Source organism: Cupressus sempervirens, chromosome 3 (assembly GCF_028749045.1).
Source record: "Cupressus sempervirens isolate cs-2001-9-10 chromosome 3, ASM2874904v1, whole genome shotgun sequence".
In the NCBI taxonomy this organism is placed as follows: domain Eukaryota; kingdom Viridiplantae; phylum Streptophyta; class Pinopsida; order Cupressales; family Cupressaceae; genus Cupressus; species Cupressus sempervirens.
This window is the reverse complement of record NC_143120.1, coordinates 353,726,786-353,745,912: the sequence shown is the minus strand read 5'-3', so window position 1 is coordinate 353,745,912 and position 19,127 is coordinate 353,726,786. Positions and strand designations below refer to the sequence as shown.

At 36.5% G+C, this 19,127-nt stretch overlaps 1 protein-coding gene across 4 annotated transcripts in view; it reads right to left on the bottom strand.

Annotated features, from left to right (window-relative positions):
• The window catches only part of LOC149566441 (uncharacterized), a 162,920-nt gene that overhangs the window by 136,304 nt on the left and 7,489 nt on the right, over positions 1 to 19,127 (bottom strand). For all 4 annotated transcript variants that reach the window (XM_089817401.1, XM_089817405.1, XM_089817403.1 and 1 more), the window contains exons 2-3: positions 17,461 to 17,540; positions 17,228 to 17,283 (exon numbers count right to left, since the gene is read on the bottom strand). In XM_089817401.1, coding sequence (XP_089673527.1) covers positions 17,228 to 17,283; positions 17,461 to 17,540 — 136 coding nt within the window. The remainder of the gene's footprint in view (positions 1 to 17,227; positions 17,284 to 17,460; positions 17,541 to 19,127) is intronic.

The following is a 19,127-nucleotide window of genomic DNA, read 5'->3' as shown; positions in this document are numbered from 1 at the left end:
AGGTGGATATAGTTCTAACTTCCTTATGTTTTGACCATTTGAAATTGTCATATTGCCTGATCTACAACTAATTTTGGCATTAGTAGTGGCTAACCAGGGTCTTCCTAATATGACAGGATAGCCAGCAAGTTTGACTTTGGGTGATAGGATAAGAAAATCAGCAGGGTACTCCCATGAGTCTAAAGTCACTATTACATCTTCTATGAGACCATCCAAAGTGACAGTTGAACTATCTGCAAGTTGTAACATTGTGGGAGTTGTCCTTAAGCCCTCCATGCATAATCCATGCATTGTATCTTTTCTCATTACATTAATTGCTGCTCCAAGATCAACTAAAGCATTTTTCACAGCATGTCCATTTATGATCAAGTTAACCACTGGACTACCAGGGTCTGAATACTTTGGCGTTACTACCTTTCCTAACATGATATCTGCTAGTTGCTCGACAACATGAATTGTTTTAGGGTCTTTTTGCTTCCACCCTGGCTTCTTAAAACATGCTTCCTTAATAGCCTTTTCATAAAGACAAACATTTTTGATAGCTTGAAACAGAGGAATTTGAACATGCATGTTTTTTAGCTGCTCAATAATGTCACATGTCTCTTCCTTTTGGGGTATAGATTTCTCTTTATTCAGCCTATGTGGAAAAGGAGGATTCACTACAGTATGGTTAGTAGTCTTGCTAGACACATTAGTTGGCAAGTTGATATCTGGCAGTATCACTTCTGGAAGGGGTGTTGCAGGAGTATCTGTAACTTTCGTTATAATAAGGTATTATGGTGCAGGCAAAGTTTTACCCGACCTTAAATGTATATCAGATACTTCTAAGGAATATGTAGGGGATTGCTGAGTATCTCTAGTGTACATTTTTTATTGTGGTTGCTTGTTGTTTGGATTTGGCTTATGCTAAGCAGGCAATTGAGTTGGCTAAGGGTTAACAGTAGTTGCTGCAGGAGGTGGCATTATTGCAAGAGGTGGAACTGGAGGTGGTAGTTGTGGGTTACCAAGATTTTGGTTAGGCCATTGTGAAGGCCCCCTCCATTGATTATTAGGTTGCCAGTTTCCTTGCGGTCATTGCCAGTTGTTTTGTTGATTTTGCCATTGATTGTTTTGCTGGTTTTGCCACTGGTGATTGTATTGGTTTGGCCACTGGTTATTATACTGGTTTGGCCAAGAAGGTTGGGAGTACTAGGAGGGATTCTAATAGCTTTGGTTTTGCCATTGATTATTATAAGGATTTGAAACTTGTGGAGAATCTTGAGGCATACCTTGTCTCGAGGCCCATGGTCGCTGTTGAGCAATGAAGAACACCTAATCATTGTCCCCCTCTATCTTCATGTACTCAGTCGGAAAATGTTGGTTCTCCAGGTTGGCTACCAGTTTACATGTGCAGTCTTGCTTCTGTTTACAGCAATGAGGATAGTACTTGGCCAATTGTGATTTAGCTTCTACATGCTTCTTTGCAGTCATTGTGTCAAGATGTGTAGCGACATCATTTATGATGTCCTGCTTGAAATCTGTCAGTAGGTTAGATATCTTGAGCTTTGAAATACCCTGACTAATTCCTTTAGTGACTGTGGAACAAGGTCCTTGACCTTTCTTCATAGTTGACCTTGAATAGTTCTGACAGATTTTCTTGAGCTCATCTGAGGAAGATTGATATACATCACCACCAGCCATCAGGTCTACTGCTTCTAGACAATTATCATGTACACCTCTCAAAAAGACTAGCTTTTGTGAATCCTCAAACAACACATGTTGAGGGCTCTTCTGCAGTGTATACAAGAAACGTGAAACATAGTCTTCCAATGTTTCTTCCTCCTTTTGTGATATCCTGAAGATGTCATCTCCTCTCGAACCACATGCTTTGCAATACTCTTTGTATTTATCCAGAAAAAGAGTTTGCATTTCATCCCAAGTTCCTATTGCATTGGTTCCTAAGCCCATGACCCATCGTAGAGTTGATTCTTTTAGTGTTGCTAGGAACAACTTGAGCTTATGGGCATCAGTGTTGTAGTCAAAGCTACGACAAAGTATGTCAAACTCAAACAAGAAAGTATCAGGGTCTTCAGTTGCAAGGCCATAGAACTTTGGAAGAGCAGCTGCAAGTATATTCTTGAGATTAGCATTATTTATGAGGCTTGGAAGAGGAAATGGAAACGTAGGTTGTGCCATTACTGGAGGCATTAGATTATGAGAATGCTGCTGAAAAGGAACATTGGGTACTGGATTGTTAACAACTGGTGGATTTGGAGCAGTACTATCAAGGAAACTGGCCAAAATTTCAGCAAAAGGTTGAAGACCACTCGTATCTATAGGTTCTGCTCTTGAGGATGATTATGTAGGAAAAACAGTGCTTGCATCTTCAAAAGGCAACTCAGCTTCTTGTTCTTCAATTTCTTCATTCAAATTAACAGACTCCCATGAAAGAAATCTGCCATATTCATCTCATCGTCTTCTTCTTTGATGCATGCAATTGAATTCTTCACACTGGTGAAGAAAGTTTTAGGACTGCAAATTCCTAAAAAAAAACTGAACTAAGAACTATGACTCAAGAATGCTACTAGCTTGACACCATCCCCGGCAATGGCACCAAAAAATGATCCACCTCAAAATAGGTGTATAATAATCATGCCCAAGGCCATACTTAGGAATAGTATATTCAATCTAAAGACTATTTTCCCCACCATGAGGTGCATTTAATTTGTCAGCCTAGGGACGTATACTTGAAATGGTCAGCACAATATGTGCACTAGGTTTCTTAATGAGTCATTATGCTTATGCTGTAGGAAAGTAAAATGCAAGGCAAGAAGCTACACTAGTGCTGCAAGAAACTAACACACTTAACTCTTCACTCAAACGAATGCTGGAAATACAATTAAATACTAACTTATATTCCAACTCAATTCATCTACTATAATTGTTCTTACAAATGCTGTAGGAAAACTTACAAAGTATGATGCTACAGGAAGGAACTTATAACTTCTACCTACAATACTAGAAATACTGAAAACAAATCTATACTACTCTAATCTAATCCACCTCCCAAGTGGGCCCCCTTGGTCGGCTCTACTAATCTACTAACACAGAATGTAAACCAAGAGCTATTTCATTATGTTCCAAAAATTCCTTACATGAGAATGATGCATAAAACTGTAAAAACAAGTCACTATAAGAGTCAACAGTTTCTTTTCATAAACTTTCTTCTAACCTTCTAACACCATTGATCTCATCCCTACAAATAGAGGATCGACACTTATTCAAAAACAGGAAAGCAAACAAACTAACTACAAATTTGTCAGAGAGAAAGAAGGAAATAGTTCACGGTATAAATAATAAAGTCTGGGCAATCGATTTGACACAATAGTGAATGCAAAGAAAATATAGCAATTCTTCATAGCTCCTCCTTGGTAGCGATCGTGTCTCATGGTACCATTATGACTTCTTCGACTCCACCGTGGCTGAACCTTAACGTTTTCTCCTTGAATGCCGTCGGCCATCTTCAACGTTCCTCTTGAATGCTTCCGACCATCTTCAGCTTCCTTTGCTAACAGGTTAGTTATAATGCAAAGATATTTGCAAATAAGCATAATCAAATTAAATCCAAATATTAGAACACAAATTTTGATGGTTATATGAAATATTGCATTATATATATAATATTGGCAAAATATGGCATACTATCTACCCATAGGTTAATGGTTCTATTCTAGATTTTAATCATCAGTTTAGGTAAACATAAGTTCACAAATGTCTTGGTGGTATTAAAACAGAGTATTAAAATTATCATAAAATAGAGGCAATAATTAGCCTCATCAGTTTCCATTAGTGGTATTTAGATCTCTTTTTGCATTGTTTCATATAGATTGCATTTCATATATTTGCATTGTAAAGATACAAAAAAAAATTAAAAATCGCATCTAATTCAATTTTAGATTGCATTTCATTTATAATCATTGCATTTCCTTTCAATTGGGTTGTTATCTTTACTTTCCAGCTTCATTCATGATCTTCAAGACATTTTGATTAATGCATATGATGATGCTTCAATATGTTCTTTTACTGAGGCTCATCTTTTGAAAGATTATGTTGATCAACCTTTGGTAACTTGTGATGTTTCTAACATGGATACTCCTATTTGGGATGAACCCTTAGCTAAGGACATGGATTACTCCCTTCCTTATGAGGATACCTTTGTATAATTAGATGATAGCATTACTATTGATCAATCACTTTCTATGCATTTCATGGACATTCCTTCTATAGATAAGGCCTTGATGAGTTATGTTTGTCCTTCTCCTAAGAGTGCCTTAGCCATAGAAGACCACACATTTGATGCTTCTTATTCTTCTCAAGATACCTCTCAATTTCAATTAGGTATTGCTGAAAAAGATAATCATTATAACCTCATTTTCACCAATCATTAGGATCCTACTCATATTGACTCCATAAGTGGCTTCTCAACTCTTCAAGATTGGAAAACCTTAGATTTCACACCAATATCCTACATTCTTGACTTTGTGCATCAAATACCTTTATTTAATGAGTATATGCATTGCTTCTCTTTACATTTCCATCTCATTATACCTAAGAGATGTTCTATAGTTTCTCCTTATTTTCAATTCATTGCTTATGTTATGTTTCAAATGACTTGCAGCTGAATGGTGTAATTTTCACAATCTTTTACTTGATACATCTATATCCATATCATGTTGCTCTTAGCTTTGTGACATTGTTAGCCTATCTTTTGGGGGCTTGTTGTCCTACTTTGAGAGTAACATAATACCAGTACTAAGGCCACAATAATGGTTCCCACTTTCCATCACAAAGAAATCAGATGGTAAGTGTAGATTCCATTTTTAAGAGGTTTCAGATGAAGCCTAACCTTTGAATGAAGGTCCATAGGGACTTCATTCAAAGCCTTTGTACTAGGGACTTTGAATGAAGCCCCATGCTTCATTCAAAGCCCTTGTACTAGGGGCTTCAAATGAAGCCCCATGCTTCATTCGAAGCCCAAAAGTTGTCAAAAATGCCTAGGGGGCTTCATTCAAAGCCCCCTTGGTGCCACACATTATACCACTAGGGGCTTTGAATGAAGGGGGCTTCATTCAAAGCCTCTCCAAGAACTTCATTTGAAGCCCCCAAAATACAAATTTTTACAAATTTCTTAAATTTTTTGCCAAATGTTGCCCTTCTAAGGGCTCAAACAAGGGCTAAATAGGTCTATATTTTAGAACTAAATATACCAGATTGTTCTACTCTGAATAAGATTTCCAATGACTATACTTTTAATATATATTGTGTTTATTGTGATGCTTTATTTGTAATTTTATTAAATATAAATTGTTTGGCCATTTCACAAGTCTATGTTTGAAGCTTTGAGAAAAATAGAAAATGAGAGAAAATAATTTTTGAAAAATATGTGGCACAAAGGTATGTGTTACCTTTCTAGCAAAACAAGAAAAAATCTATTTCAATTTATACAAAAGAAATTATATTGATCAAAATCAACCTATGTCTAATTTATCGTTAACGTCAATTTACCATTGAATAGAATCTACAATTTTTAACGAAATTGAATGAAACCAACTAAAGTTGCTAGGTATTGATGTTATCATTCTAGCCTTGAAAGAATTTTTTCATTATAATATTTTTTTTAAAAGTTACGTTGATCAAAACAGCCATCACTCTTTAAAAATGTTGATTTTTCATATATACCACTTCTCAAAGGAGGAAAAAAAAATGGACTTCAATCACTTTGGAAAAAATAAATTAAAAATATTGTTAAAAACTAGGAAGGAAATGCTACAAATCACTAGTTTACATCATCTTCAAATTCTTTATGGTTTTTTTTAATACGTATCTGGAAGTGAAGATTTTTTTAAGAATATATGTTTCAATGTCAAAGTTGGCCAAAAAGTGGGAACCATTATTGTGGCCTGTTGAAACCAAATGCAATTGAAAACACCTAGGGAAACATAATGTGTCCTTGTTGCCTTGTTCAAACGCATCCAATACCCTTTATGAATTTGCATTCTCTTATAATTTGATGTTCTCTCTCGCATGCATTTATTGCATTATGTAGCAATTAGCATCTTTTAGAGTGCAATCTTATGCTTATAAGTACATTTTTGTTATAAATAATCTATCATTTAGAGCATATATTGGATTTTCTTTCTCTTTTCTCTCAAGGATCCTTTATCTCTTTGTTGTTCCTTTCGTGATTACTAAGTAGTTATAACATGGTATCCTTTTCCCTCCATCATTCATTTCTCTATAGATTTGCATTATTTTATGGTACATTCTTGTCTATGGGTATGTAATTTTTTTTTACATGCAAGATCATTTGTCTCTTCCTAACAATGTTTTTTCATGCCTTGGATTTTAATATTTGTCATTTAATAATTATCTATAGCTTACTTCATATGTGATATCTTTTCTAGCATATTATATTGTTTGAAATTGCAATCCTATGATGTTTCTTGTTTTAATTATCTATTTTGTTGCATTATTCTATGATACTTCTTGTTGGATATAGGGTGTTTTGTTTTGTGCACGGCTAGATTATGGTTGCTGCTTACAAGTCATCTTTATATCTTACAAGATTTTGTTATAAAATCCACCGTAGACTTCTCTTTCTTGTCTTACTCCTAGGAAGCAGATTATTTGTACATTCTTTATCTCTCTTTGTCTAAGGATTGACTTTCTTTAGTACAGTGGCATTTATTCATTATGTGACATTCTTTTCCTATAAGTAATGGTGTCTTGATTATGACTCTCTTATATACAAGAGGTGCATGTCCTTGATCATCACCTCTTCTTTATTTGCAAAACTATGTTCATAAATAACATTTTCCCTTACCATGTGCTTTAAAGTTTGTCATCCTTCAACCAAGGATCCCTATTCCACATATACACAAGGGGTTGAATAGTTGCATTCTCATTCTTCTTCCACTCTATTGTCTTGAACTTGTTATCTTTGTTCATGACACTCCTCTTAAAAGTAGATGTCTTGCACACAAGATCTCTTCCTTTCAAGGATCTATTCTCATGAGCGAAATATCCTTTCATAATTTATCTATTTTTCTTAGATTACAAGAGTCAATGTTCTTCGCTAAGTATGTGGTATACATTTTTGTTAGGGGATATCTCCTTATCTCTAGAAATAGTTATCCTTGATTCTCTTACTTATGATGTCTAGGGCTACATAGTCACCACAACAAGAGGAGTATACATACGCCCTCCTTGTATTATAGTTTACCTTTTTATGCACTCATTTACATTTACATGTCACTCCTCAATGGGTATTAGTGACACTTCTCCATCTCGAGGAAACTCATTTTGCATTTTACGTTTTACATATTTGCATTGCTAAATCTCAAGTATCAGTGATACTAATCAATCCTACGGAAACACACACATTTTCTCTATGGATAACAAACCCTTGTCCATCCACAAAGAGCACAGACACATTTACACTCTATGGTAATACTAGGGAATTGATCCACGGGTCATACACGTGCATGCATAAGTTGCCAACAGGTGCACAGGATTAACCATCGAGCACACAAACCCGCTAGACCATTTCATCCTACCTTTTTTGTTTTTCTTTTGGCATTGACTATCAGATACACAAACCTGCTAGACCATTCAATCCTTCCTTTTTATGATTCATGATAAGGCACAAAAACCTTACTAGGCGAGATAATCTCTCTCTCTCTCTCTCTCTCTCTCTCTCTCTCTCTCTCTCTCTACTTATGCTTTCATGTTGGTGGGAAAGAATCATGAGGGATGTAGTCCTTTGTGGTGCTCTTGCCTTTCCTATGTGATCTCTTATGCTTTGTAATTGCCTTCCAAATATGATATTAGTGGGCAGGGAATTTTTGATTGAGGCCCTTTTCACTAGTTGATTTGGACATTTTGAGTCTTTTGATTTTGTTTTTGTTTTGCTTTGTTTTTGTGTCCTTATGCATGGGAATGGAGTTAGGATCCTAGGTTTGGGGGCTTATGTCCTTGAGATTCATGATGTCCTATCTCGTTGTGACATTATCTCTTGTTTCTTCTCTTCTTCCTTTACTAAGACTATGACTTGCCCCATACTCCTGCTAAAGTGGAGGCTAAATGTACCGTCATAAAATGGAAGCACCTTATTTTGAGACTTTTTAGCCCTCCTTACTGTGGTTTTGGTCTTTCTACTCCTCTAATATATCTCACACTTCTAGATCATCTCTCGCCTTCTGATGTAGTCCTTTAGGTGTTGCATTATCACCTGTTTCGCCATAACTTTTGGCGGGTCCATTATTTCCCAATTCTTTTTGCACCTCCTCTAAGGCCTCCGGAGTCGTCAACCTCTTCCTTGATGATTTGGGGTCACGAGGCTTGAAGTGCCTCAAAGTTTCCCATTAATTTCTTTTTCACTTAGGTTGGACTGCTTTGTTTTCTTGCTTGAAAACTCGTATAAAAGGAGGGTTGGGATCTTCATGTTCACATCCACAAGACATCAATACATTAACAATCAAGCACACCCAAGGAGTCAAGCATCTGCAAGCAAGCAAGCATCTTTAAGCACTCAAGTTCAAGCATTTCCTTCTTGCATCAAGCTTCTTCCTTCAAGGTGGTAGTGGAATTTGGCTTCTAAGGAGGAGATATATCATTCCAAATTATTCAAGTTCTATCATTCATCGTGGCATGTCACATACATTCCTATACATGAAGTTTTGACTTCTTTTATTTCCTTTTAATTTCGTTGAGTCAAGGCTATTACATTTACATACTTGATCACATATCAAATTCTATTGCATCTACCAAGGTAATTGTATCTTTCACTTGATATATTCGATCCTCATATGTGTTAGCATTTCCTTTATCATTTACATTTCAATTTCAAGGTTGTTTCCTCAATCTAGGGCTTGACCAAGGCAAGTCCTCATCCACCCAAAAACAAAAATTAAATTTACTGTGTGCAGGAGCAGGTTAGCAAAATTGTGGTTGCAAATCTGAAAATAACTGCACGAAAGCTTTTGGAAAAAGTTGGGTTGACCTAGTTACATGGTCTCAGGAACACAGTGACTCATGGAACAGTGTTATGACACTTTTCCTCTAGGTCGACCTATTTCCAAAGCCTCAGTAGGGAAAACTATTTATTGATTTTATGTTTTATTCGAGGATCCACGAACGGAATTTCAGAATCAGGCCCAAATCCGCACTTTTTGGAGCGAAAAGACATTTTCCTCTACACATTTCAAGGTGAGTTCTCTATCATTCATTTCAATTTCCAGTTTTAACATAGTTGCACATCTTAATTGGGTTGATTGCATTAATTTAACAGTAGTTGCACATCTTAATTGGGTTGATTGCATTAATTTAACATCTACATCTACATTACATATCTTACTTAGTCAATTAGTTCAATTACACAATTACATTCACATATCAAACACAGGACAAATAGTATTTCCTTGAATCATATTCCTTTTCACAATTCTAATTCAATATTGGCATCCCTTCCTCTACTTGTGTCTTGCTTATCTAATTTGAATCCAAAAAGGGATTGCGCTTGGAAATTCTCCTTCTTCCCACTCATATATTCTAGTGCTTCAATGTAACAAGTAGAGGCCTTTACCCTATTCAAGCACTTCCATTTATTCACTAAACAACAAGAAGTGTTCCAATGCTCTTGGAGGGCTTGAGTTAATTTCTTGGTTTCCAATAATTATTTCAATCTTAGTTGGCAATACTACTCTTTGTAGCATTTAGGGTTTTCCATATCTTTCTGGGTTTATCTAGGTTTGTTTTCCTTAGCCCACAGTAGAGGTTATTATTTATAGTCAATGCTCATCTTGTTCTTAAATGGATCCTAATCAGACTCATAGGTTAAATTTTTCCTACTTTCATCAGTGCAATTTTCCCCCAGATTTTTTTATAGGAGATGAAGGGTTGCCCCCATGATGGGATCAAGAGGCAACACCCCTTGCAAGATCAAGGGGCAATTCCAAGCAATGACCAAAAATGACTACTATTATAAAAGGTGCCGGGAGTTATTTTTCTATTGGATGACATGTTTTAACCCTAGTTTTGTAACCGACGTAAGCCTTGTTAAATGGCTTAGGGTTAGGGATTTTCATATTATTATGGAGTAGCGTCTTGCAATGGTATTGAGTTGAAAGGGATTGCAAATTGTAATTAAGTTGAATCCCTGGATAATAATATTGGACTCTCTATCTAGCAGACGCAACCCAAGATTGGGTGAACCGCATTAATTCTTTGTGTCTTTTGTTCTATATTTGTGCTTTATGCCTTTGTAGTATTCATTATATTTACATGTAGTTCTGTTATATTTTTTTTGTACTAATCCTAACACATAGCATTAATATTTTTGTTTTTTCTGGGTTTTTTTTCCTTGGTACTTAGAGAACTCTGCTATTAATAGAAAGTGTTTGTCTCCCACTGATCTTTCAAAGTCTTTTTTGGGTTTTTTCTCCTTATCTCTCACTGAAACTACTATTTATAGTAACTGCTCATTTTGTCACGAATCATCATCTTTCAGCATCAATTATGTTTTGACATGATTAACTTTTTGATTCTGCTGTCTAGCCAAGTTTCTGTAAGCGGATGGATATTATTTTAGTGGAAGTGATGTTTAATTATTCACTTTACTGTTTTTGTTACAAATGTAAATGGCGGAAAATTTGAATGAATTAATCAGAGATCAAACTGATCTATATATACAAAGAGGAGAGTCGAATAGAATAGAAACATTCTATTCTAGACTATACTAAATATTAGAAACATTCTAATATTTACAGAGATATAATAAGATACAATAGTGAGCATTAAAAAGAAACATGAAGGTTATTCTAATACCCCCCCTTAATGCTCAATCTATTTACTACACCAATAGATCCCCTGAATTTAACAAACTTGTCAGGACCAAGGGGTTTAGTGAAAATATCTGCTGATCGCTCTGAGGTAGGAACATAGCGTAACTGAATAGATCCATCTTCTACTAATTGTCGGATGTAATGACAATGAAGCTCGATGTGCTTGGTTCGTTCATGAAACACTGGGTTCTTGGCAAGTTTGAGTACGCCCTGATTGTCTGAAAACAAAGAAGTCGGACCTACTTGAGGAATATGCATATCTGCAAGCATCTGCCAGAGCCAAACTGCTTCACAAGCTACCTTGACAGCTCCTCTATATTCTGCTTCTGTAGAGGAGAGTGCATGTGCCTGTTGCTTCTTACTGGTCCAAGAAACTGCTGCAGATCCGATACTAAACACATAGCCAGAAGTAGATTTCCTATCATCAACTGAGCCGGCCCAATCGGAATCAGTGAATCCACTGAGCTGAGGAGTAATACTCCTTGTGTAAAGAAGACCATAATCTGAAGTACCATGTACATAGCGTAACACACGTTTCGCTGCAATCCAATGATCAGTCTTGGAGTTTGTCATGAACCGTGAGATGTAGCTGATTGCAAAACTGAGATCAGGTCTAGTAGTAGTAAGGTAGATGAGACTACCTACTAGCTGCCTGAAGAGTGTTTCATCTACAGGAGGAGAAACAAATTGTGCAGACAATTTCAGACCAGTCTCCATAGGAGTGGAGGCAGATTTGCAATCCTGCATTCGAAACCTATCAAGCAAACTTCTGGCATACTTGGACTGAGACAAAAAAATGCTGTTGTCAGTCTGCCAAACCTCAATACCTAAACAATAATGAAGCAATCTGAGATCTGTCATATCAAAAGTTCTGCATAGATCCTGTTTGATTTCTGAAATCAAATGTTCTGAATTTCCAGTAATGATCAAATCATCCACATAGACAACAAGAAAAAGAATATCATTACCAGAGTGTTTAATATACAGATTACTGTCTGACGGACTACGCTGAAATCCTTGAGTAACCAAGTAATGATCAATCTTTATGTACCAAGCCCTAGGGGCCTGTTTAAGACCATAGAGGGCCTTCTGGAGTCTACATACTTTGTGTTTTGAACCGGCAACCTTAAAACCTGGGGGCTGCGTCATGTAGACTTCTTCCTATAATTCACCATTGAGAAAGGCGCTCTTCACATCCATCTGATGAACTTTCCAACCATACTGAGCTGCAATTGCAAGAAGAATGCGAATAGTGCTCATTTTGGCTGTCGGTGCAAATGTCTCCTCATAATCAATGCCTTCGCGCTGGGTGAATCCTCGAGCAACAAGTCTAGCTTTGTATTTGTCCAAGGTACCATCTGCATGATACTTGACCTTATAGACCCATTTACAGCTAATGGGTTTCTTCCCAGGAGGGAGATCTGAAAGAACCCAAGTGTGGTTCTTTTGAAGACTCTGAAGCTCAGAATCCATTGCTTGTTCCCATTCTGGAATTCCTTTGGCCTCTGCATATATCTGGGGCTCAGGGATACTGTGGATGTTGGCCATAAGAGCTATATTAACTGTGTTGTGCTGAAGGCTCTTATTTCTGGAGGTTCTACCCTCAATGAGTTCATCAGGACGAAGATCACTAAGCGTTTGAGCCCACCATTTTGGCCGAAGAGTCGAGGAGCTAATATCAGATGTTGTCGGAATAGCTGGAGGAGAAGCAGGAGCAGGAGTTGTATTATCTGGAAGTGACTGAGGTGGTGTATCAGTAGCATCAGATGACTCATATAAAATAGAAGAACCCAAGTCAGAGATTGCTGAAGACTGAATCTCGGAATGTGGTGGGGAGTCAGAGAGCGGAAATGGTCCAAATTCCTCATCAAACACAACATCACGACTGAAGATTAAACGATCAGTATTTACATCAATCAGTCTGTAGGCCTTATGTGTGTGACTGTATCCTGTAAACATAAGTTTCTGGCTTTTGGAATCCAACTTAGTGCGTTTGGCATCAGGAATCCATACATATGCCAAAGAGCCAAAAACTTTCAAATGGTTGATCCTAGGTTTGCGACCAAGCCAGGCTTCCTCAGGAGTCTTATGATTAACTGCAAGGGTGGGTGACCGGTTAAGAAGGTAGACAGCTGTGGATACTACTTCTACCCAATATTTTCTAGGAACATTTCTATGTTCTAGCATAGCCCTAGCCATTTCTGTGATGGTACGGTTTCGACGCTCTACAACACCATTTTGCTGAGGGGTGTGAGGTGTGGTGAACTGACGTCTAATGCCATGAGTAGTACAGAAGGCAGAGAAAGCAGAAGAACAGAATTCCCCCCCATTATCGGTCCTAAGAGTACGGATGGAGGAACCAGACTCTTTTTCTACTAGAGCTTTAAACTGCTGAAATACAAGAAAGGCATCTGATTTTTGCTTAAGAAAATATACCCACATTTTCCGACTGAAATCATCCACAAAGAGTAAAAAATACCTGTTCCCAGTAATAGAAGGAGTATTCATAGGACCACATACATCAGCATGGACTAGCTGGAGTACTCTGTATGCCCGCCATGATTCACCATTCTTAAATGGTGTCCTATGTTGCTTCCCTGCTTAGCAAGCTCCGCAAACGCGATGGTTCTAGGTCTGAATATTAGGTAGGCCATGGACTAAATTATCTCGAGCAAGTTGTGCTAGATATTGAATGTTCAGATGACCGTATCGCTGATGCCAGAGACTGCTGAGAGCGGATGATTCGGCGATGAAGGCATGCTTAAGGGAATCGCCTGAATCTACAAGCCTATAAATACCATGATCCTCAAGACCGGAAGCAAGGGTAGTGCGAGAAGCACGATCAATAATCGAACACTTATTTCTACTGAAAACGACATCCAACTGAGGAGAGTGCTTCATAATCTGACTAACAGACAAAAGATTATGTTTCATGCCAGGAACATAACATACATTGAGAAACATGAGTTTTCTTCCTCCAGTCTGAATCTGAACATTGCCCTTGCCGACAATATTGTATTCTTCACCGCCTCCAAACATTACTGAGTCAGAATAGGGAGTGAATTCAACAAACCAATCACGCCTATGAGTGAAATGTCGGGAGGCACCAGAATCGATGTACCAGGCAGAAGATTTCACATGATTTGCAGGTATGCTGGCCATAAAGGCATGGTAGATAGATTCTTTATGCTCTGAGTGTTGGGCAGCATTGGCGTACTGTTTAATTGAGTCCGACTTCTGATGCTGCTGATACAGATGCTTATAATATGTGAATATTTCAAATGGCACAAACTTCGAGGTGAGAAAATGAAAGACCCAAAAAAATTGGAGAAGTACCTAAAAAAGAGCTCGAAAAACCCAGAAATAAAGTGTTGTCGAAATTCGGATCCGCTGGCTCGAAAATTGAGGCACAAAAAACGAGGCACCCACAAAAATCTGATGAAGACCCATTTGAGATTTCAAAAAACCCACCAAGAATATGTGATCAGAAAATTTTTTGGAGGTCAAAAAACTAGGGTTTCGAGCAAAACCCTAGTCGGCAACTTCGAAGGTCAGATTTGCAGGAAAAATGGCAGATATAGGCAGATTTTGGAACAAGCGGATTTGAGATAGACAGATCTAGGCAGATAAGGGCGGATTGAACACGTTTTCACTCACACAAAATGCCGAGTTGCAGAAAAACGGCGAGTTGCAAAAAAAACGACAGTAGAAACCCGCAATTTGTAGAAGATCAGACGTGAGCCAAAGAAACTTGCGATTTAAAAAACGTGAACTCGGGATTTGCAGAATGAATTTCAAATTTCTCAGAACAGAAACCCTAGACGGGTTGTAGAGAAAATGGCAGAAATAATTTCGAAATTTAGAGCAGATAATTTCGAAAGAAATTATAAACTATTCAAAACCATTTGAAGCAATAGCTCTGATACCATGTTACAAATGTAAATGGCGGAAAATTTGAATGAATTAATCAGAGATCAAACTGATCTATATATACAAAGAGGAGAGTCGAATAGAATAGAAACATTCTATTCTAGACTATACTAAATATTAGAAACATTCTAATATTTACAGAGATATAATAAGATACAATAGTGAGCATTAAAAAGAAACATGAAGGTTATTTTAATAGTTTTTAAGTTTATATATTGAATTGTTATGTTTCGACAACCAAAGTTGGATGTCTAGGTGATGTGGCCGTAAGACTTAAATTGTTTTTAAAGCGTATTGAGAGATTTTAGAAGGAAAATAAAATATTTAATTTTTTGAATGTGCTCTAATTTCCTCCAATCTCTATAAATTGGAGATTTGGCTCTCATGTCTTCATTCAGAATTTGCACACATACAGATATGCACCTAGAATGACCTTTGCAGTTCTTCTTGGTGTTGTAAATGATGAAAACTCTCTTTAATCTTGCTGGTTTTGATGGTGACAGGCCAGCCATAGCACATCTGGTATTTTCATTCAAGAATACATTGAGTTTCACACAGTTTTTGATGATTCGGGGTTTCAAAAAGATGAAAGCTTCATGGGGTTTTGATAGCTGTGTGGAATCATATTTCGGTAAATCTTCTGCAGCGTTTATGGCATTTCTTTTGGTGTGTTTGAGGGTTGATCCCAATTTTATGGATGTTCAAAATGATTTCTCTGTATTGAGCAACCACTTTCTCTTGTTTAAAATCACACTAACTCCTCCAAATGCCCACATCTAGCTTCCTCTTTGATCGCAGCTCCTATAGGAAAGGTGGATATGAGAATTATGGCTCCAACAAAGTAGTATAGCCAGCTGTAGTAGCAACAAAACCCTTCCTGATTTTTATGTAATACAAACCCTCAAAAAGATCTAACAATGAAGCACGAACTCTCAAACCTGTAATGAAGAAATCTTGGCATATGATTCATCAATCTGAATATGAATTCTAGCTGAATCTCCAGAATGCATCTCGCAACAGCGTTGAGATTTGTTAGTAGAGAGGGATTTTGTCCTCCAAGCCCTTGAAGGTGAACTCTCCAAACAATTTCATAAACTATCAATTCAATTCAGCATAATTGAATTGAACTCTCAAAAGTCTATTATAACATCTCTAAAATAGCCCGAAGATACTTTTTTTAATATTTAAGTCTCCAATTATCTCTAATAAAGAGTAGCTTTTTATATTTAAATAACTTTCCCTTTAAACTTAACTCCCAATATCAATGAAGTTAAAATATTCTAATTTGTTTTTATAACTTAAATTTATTGATAAATAACTATCTTACCAGATTTGTTCCTACAACCCTAGAAGTTGGGTTCGATTCACTTCTAATCCAAGTCCTTGTCAAATTCAACCCAAATTTGGTCATATAGCACCAAATTTGCTCCAAATTCTATCAAATGGACACAGGCAAAATACGGATGAATTTGCGATGAATTTTTTGTCCAGCAGTAAAACCCAGACTGACTTTGGGCTCAAAACAATTTGTTTTTGTTTTTTTTAAGTGCTTTTTTGTCTAATTTGTTCCATTCAACCCTCCAATGCTAAAAGAGACCACTAAAAAGGTCAAAAAGGATGTTTTATGTCATTTGTGCATTTGTGAATGAAAAAGAAAAATACTTGCCTCCATTGCTTTACTTTCTTGTTTGGTTGTCATTGCTCAAGGAGTGTTGAGAGGTAATCGTTGTATTCTCTAAGCTTGTTTGTGAGCTATTCTTACTTGGTTGCAAGTGTGGATAACTCCTCAAAGACATTGAAGAGGAAAATTTCAACAAAAGAGGTAGGGTCTTGTTGATGTTTTTTTTCATTTTTTGAAGTTTTCTTTGTGTTCTTTTTACAAAAGCAAAGGAGCTCTCCAGTTTTATTTTCCTTTTTCATTTGGTCTGTGGCTTTGTATGTTGTTAGTAGATTCATAGAATAGCAAGTATTTCTAGCACCAGGAACTCCTGGTTCAAAATAGACCCATGCTCTCTCCGCTATGGAAATGTGTAAATGGTTCAGCAAATGCCAAGTGGAGGAGTTTATATTTGGATTTGCAGCCATTGCAAAGAGGAATATAGTGGCCCACAATGTATTGAAATGTCAAAATAAAAGCTAAACTATGTTATAAATATATTACAGCTCTTATCTATTTTTTCAAGAACTATGCCTGATTCCTCTTATATGAATAATAAAATCAGACGAATGTCTCTCTCTCTCTAAGCTAATACAAATCTGTCAGGCAAATAAAGTAATGTCTATTGGCTATCCTATCTGTAAGTTCTTGCTTATCATTGTAGGCTGTAGCCACGTCTCACAATGATATCTATTTTAGTATTACTCTAAAGTTATAAGCACTGATGATTGCAAAAAGAAAACAGGGAAAGTGGTTTTGCCTCCTCTGTAATGCCCTTGTGAGGACCATCGTCAATTGTCAAAGCTACAATCCGCTCTGTCAAAACAAAACAGTGGGCATAAATATAACATGAATACATAATTGAAAACAGGGACTGGGAATGATCATATTCATAAGAATCAAAATAATTTGTAAGTGGATTATGGAGCTATCCAATTTTACTTAACCAGGAATCAAAACTCACAAGAAACATTCTTAGAGGGAATCCTTAACTTTGTGTAGACTTGATAAACAGCACATTTGGGACCTGTTTCTGGAACCACCTCACGATCCAAGTTGGTTGCACAGCGATTCTAAAAGAAAGACAACAATGTCAACTTATTTTGTTGTGCTAGCTCAGGCATTTTTCTTCATAATGTGTTTTAGAAGAATAAATGAAATGTAGTTTTAAGGTAAGAGCTTAACCAAACTTTGTTTTCAAATATAAGAGCTATATATCAATCTCTACATTTTAAGATACAAACATCAGAATATTCACAAAACAACATGATCGATAGCTGAAAACATTCAAATGTGCAAAATGATAAGGAAACCCTCAAGTTTTCTGCTGCAGACAGTTGAAACTATGAGGCATAAAACTAGTTCTAGAGACACAAAAAAATTATTTTTCAATATCTTATACTGAGAAGTAGCAACTAGTTAGCAATGGTGAGTTTTTAAGTCACATAAGTAGTCACTCAATGGCACCCTGTGATGGGGTCTGAGTGGTGCCATATTTCACAAATGTTTTATTTAAGGCTGTCTTCCAAAGCTTTTCTTGTATGGTAGAAATTGTAATACCTGCACTTTGTTGATTTCCATTAATTTTGGCAATAGAAAAGCTTACAAAACCTGAACCACAATATTTGTTGAATTCCTTATGTTAAAAATTCTCACAACTAAAAGTGTTGAGTACACTCCTCTACTATGTCAAACCTTGAAGAATTTTTATTCCACTCATCTGGAAATAGGAAACCAAAAGTTTCAGTAAAACCAACTTCATGTAATGCAACATATCTTGGGTTTTGCTGACTGAGTAGCATATCAACTTGCAGGTTACGCAACAGAAATTGTTAGGGGTCATACAATGATAAATTATTATATAAGTATTCGATTATTACAGCAAGTTGTACAATATGAATAGATGATGTTGCTTGTGGGGGCCACTCAACAGTCTAGGAGGGGAACGATGCATTAATGGTTGGTGATCATATGTTTGACGAAACAAGGTCACACAGACAAAGAAGTTATATAGTAGAATCCACAAGCCATATGACATGAGGAGAGGACCATTCATTGTAGAGTCAATGACATTACTTTATTGAAATTCTATCAGTCAATTGTTGAGAATGTTAGTCTCATCGTTAATTGAAGCAAACCTAACAAGTACATTTAACATTTGATGATTAATAATAAAATAAATAAAGTAATGATTGAACACACACACACACACACACATAAATATATTAAAACATTATATTTTATCAAATGTCAAATGACCGATCATTATTATTGAGTGAAATGCTGTTCTAAAACAGAATCGTGCTCAATGTAGTATCAGTTCTCATTATCACCTATCATATTGGACTATCGGTTCTCATTATCACTGATAACTTTGGACTATCGACAGTCTTAGTTATAGTGCTTGGTTATCGGCAGTTTATGTTAAGTGATTTAGGAAAGGTATGACCACATAGGGTCATGACCCTATGTGGCATAAGCCACGTAGAGTCATGCCCCTACATGGGAATGCCTCTTCTTGTCATATATATATATATATTGCATTCTTAGACTGCAGTTTATCATCAATACAAGGCAATGAATACTCTCAGTCTTAAGAATTAAATCTGAATACATCTCCCTCACAGGTTGAAAATAATATAAGTTTATATCTGCTACTA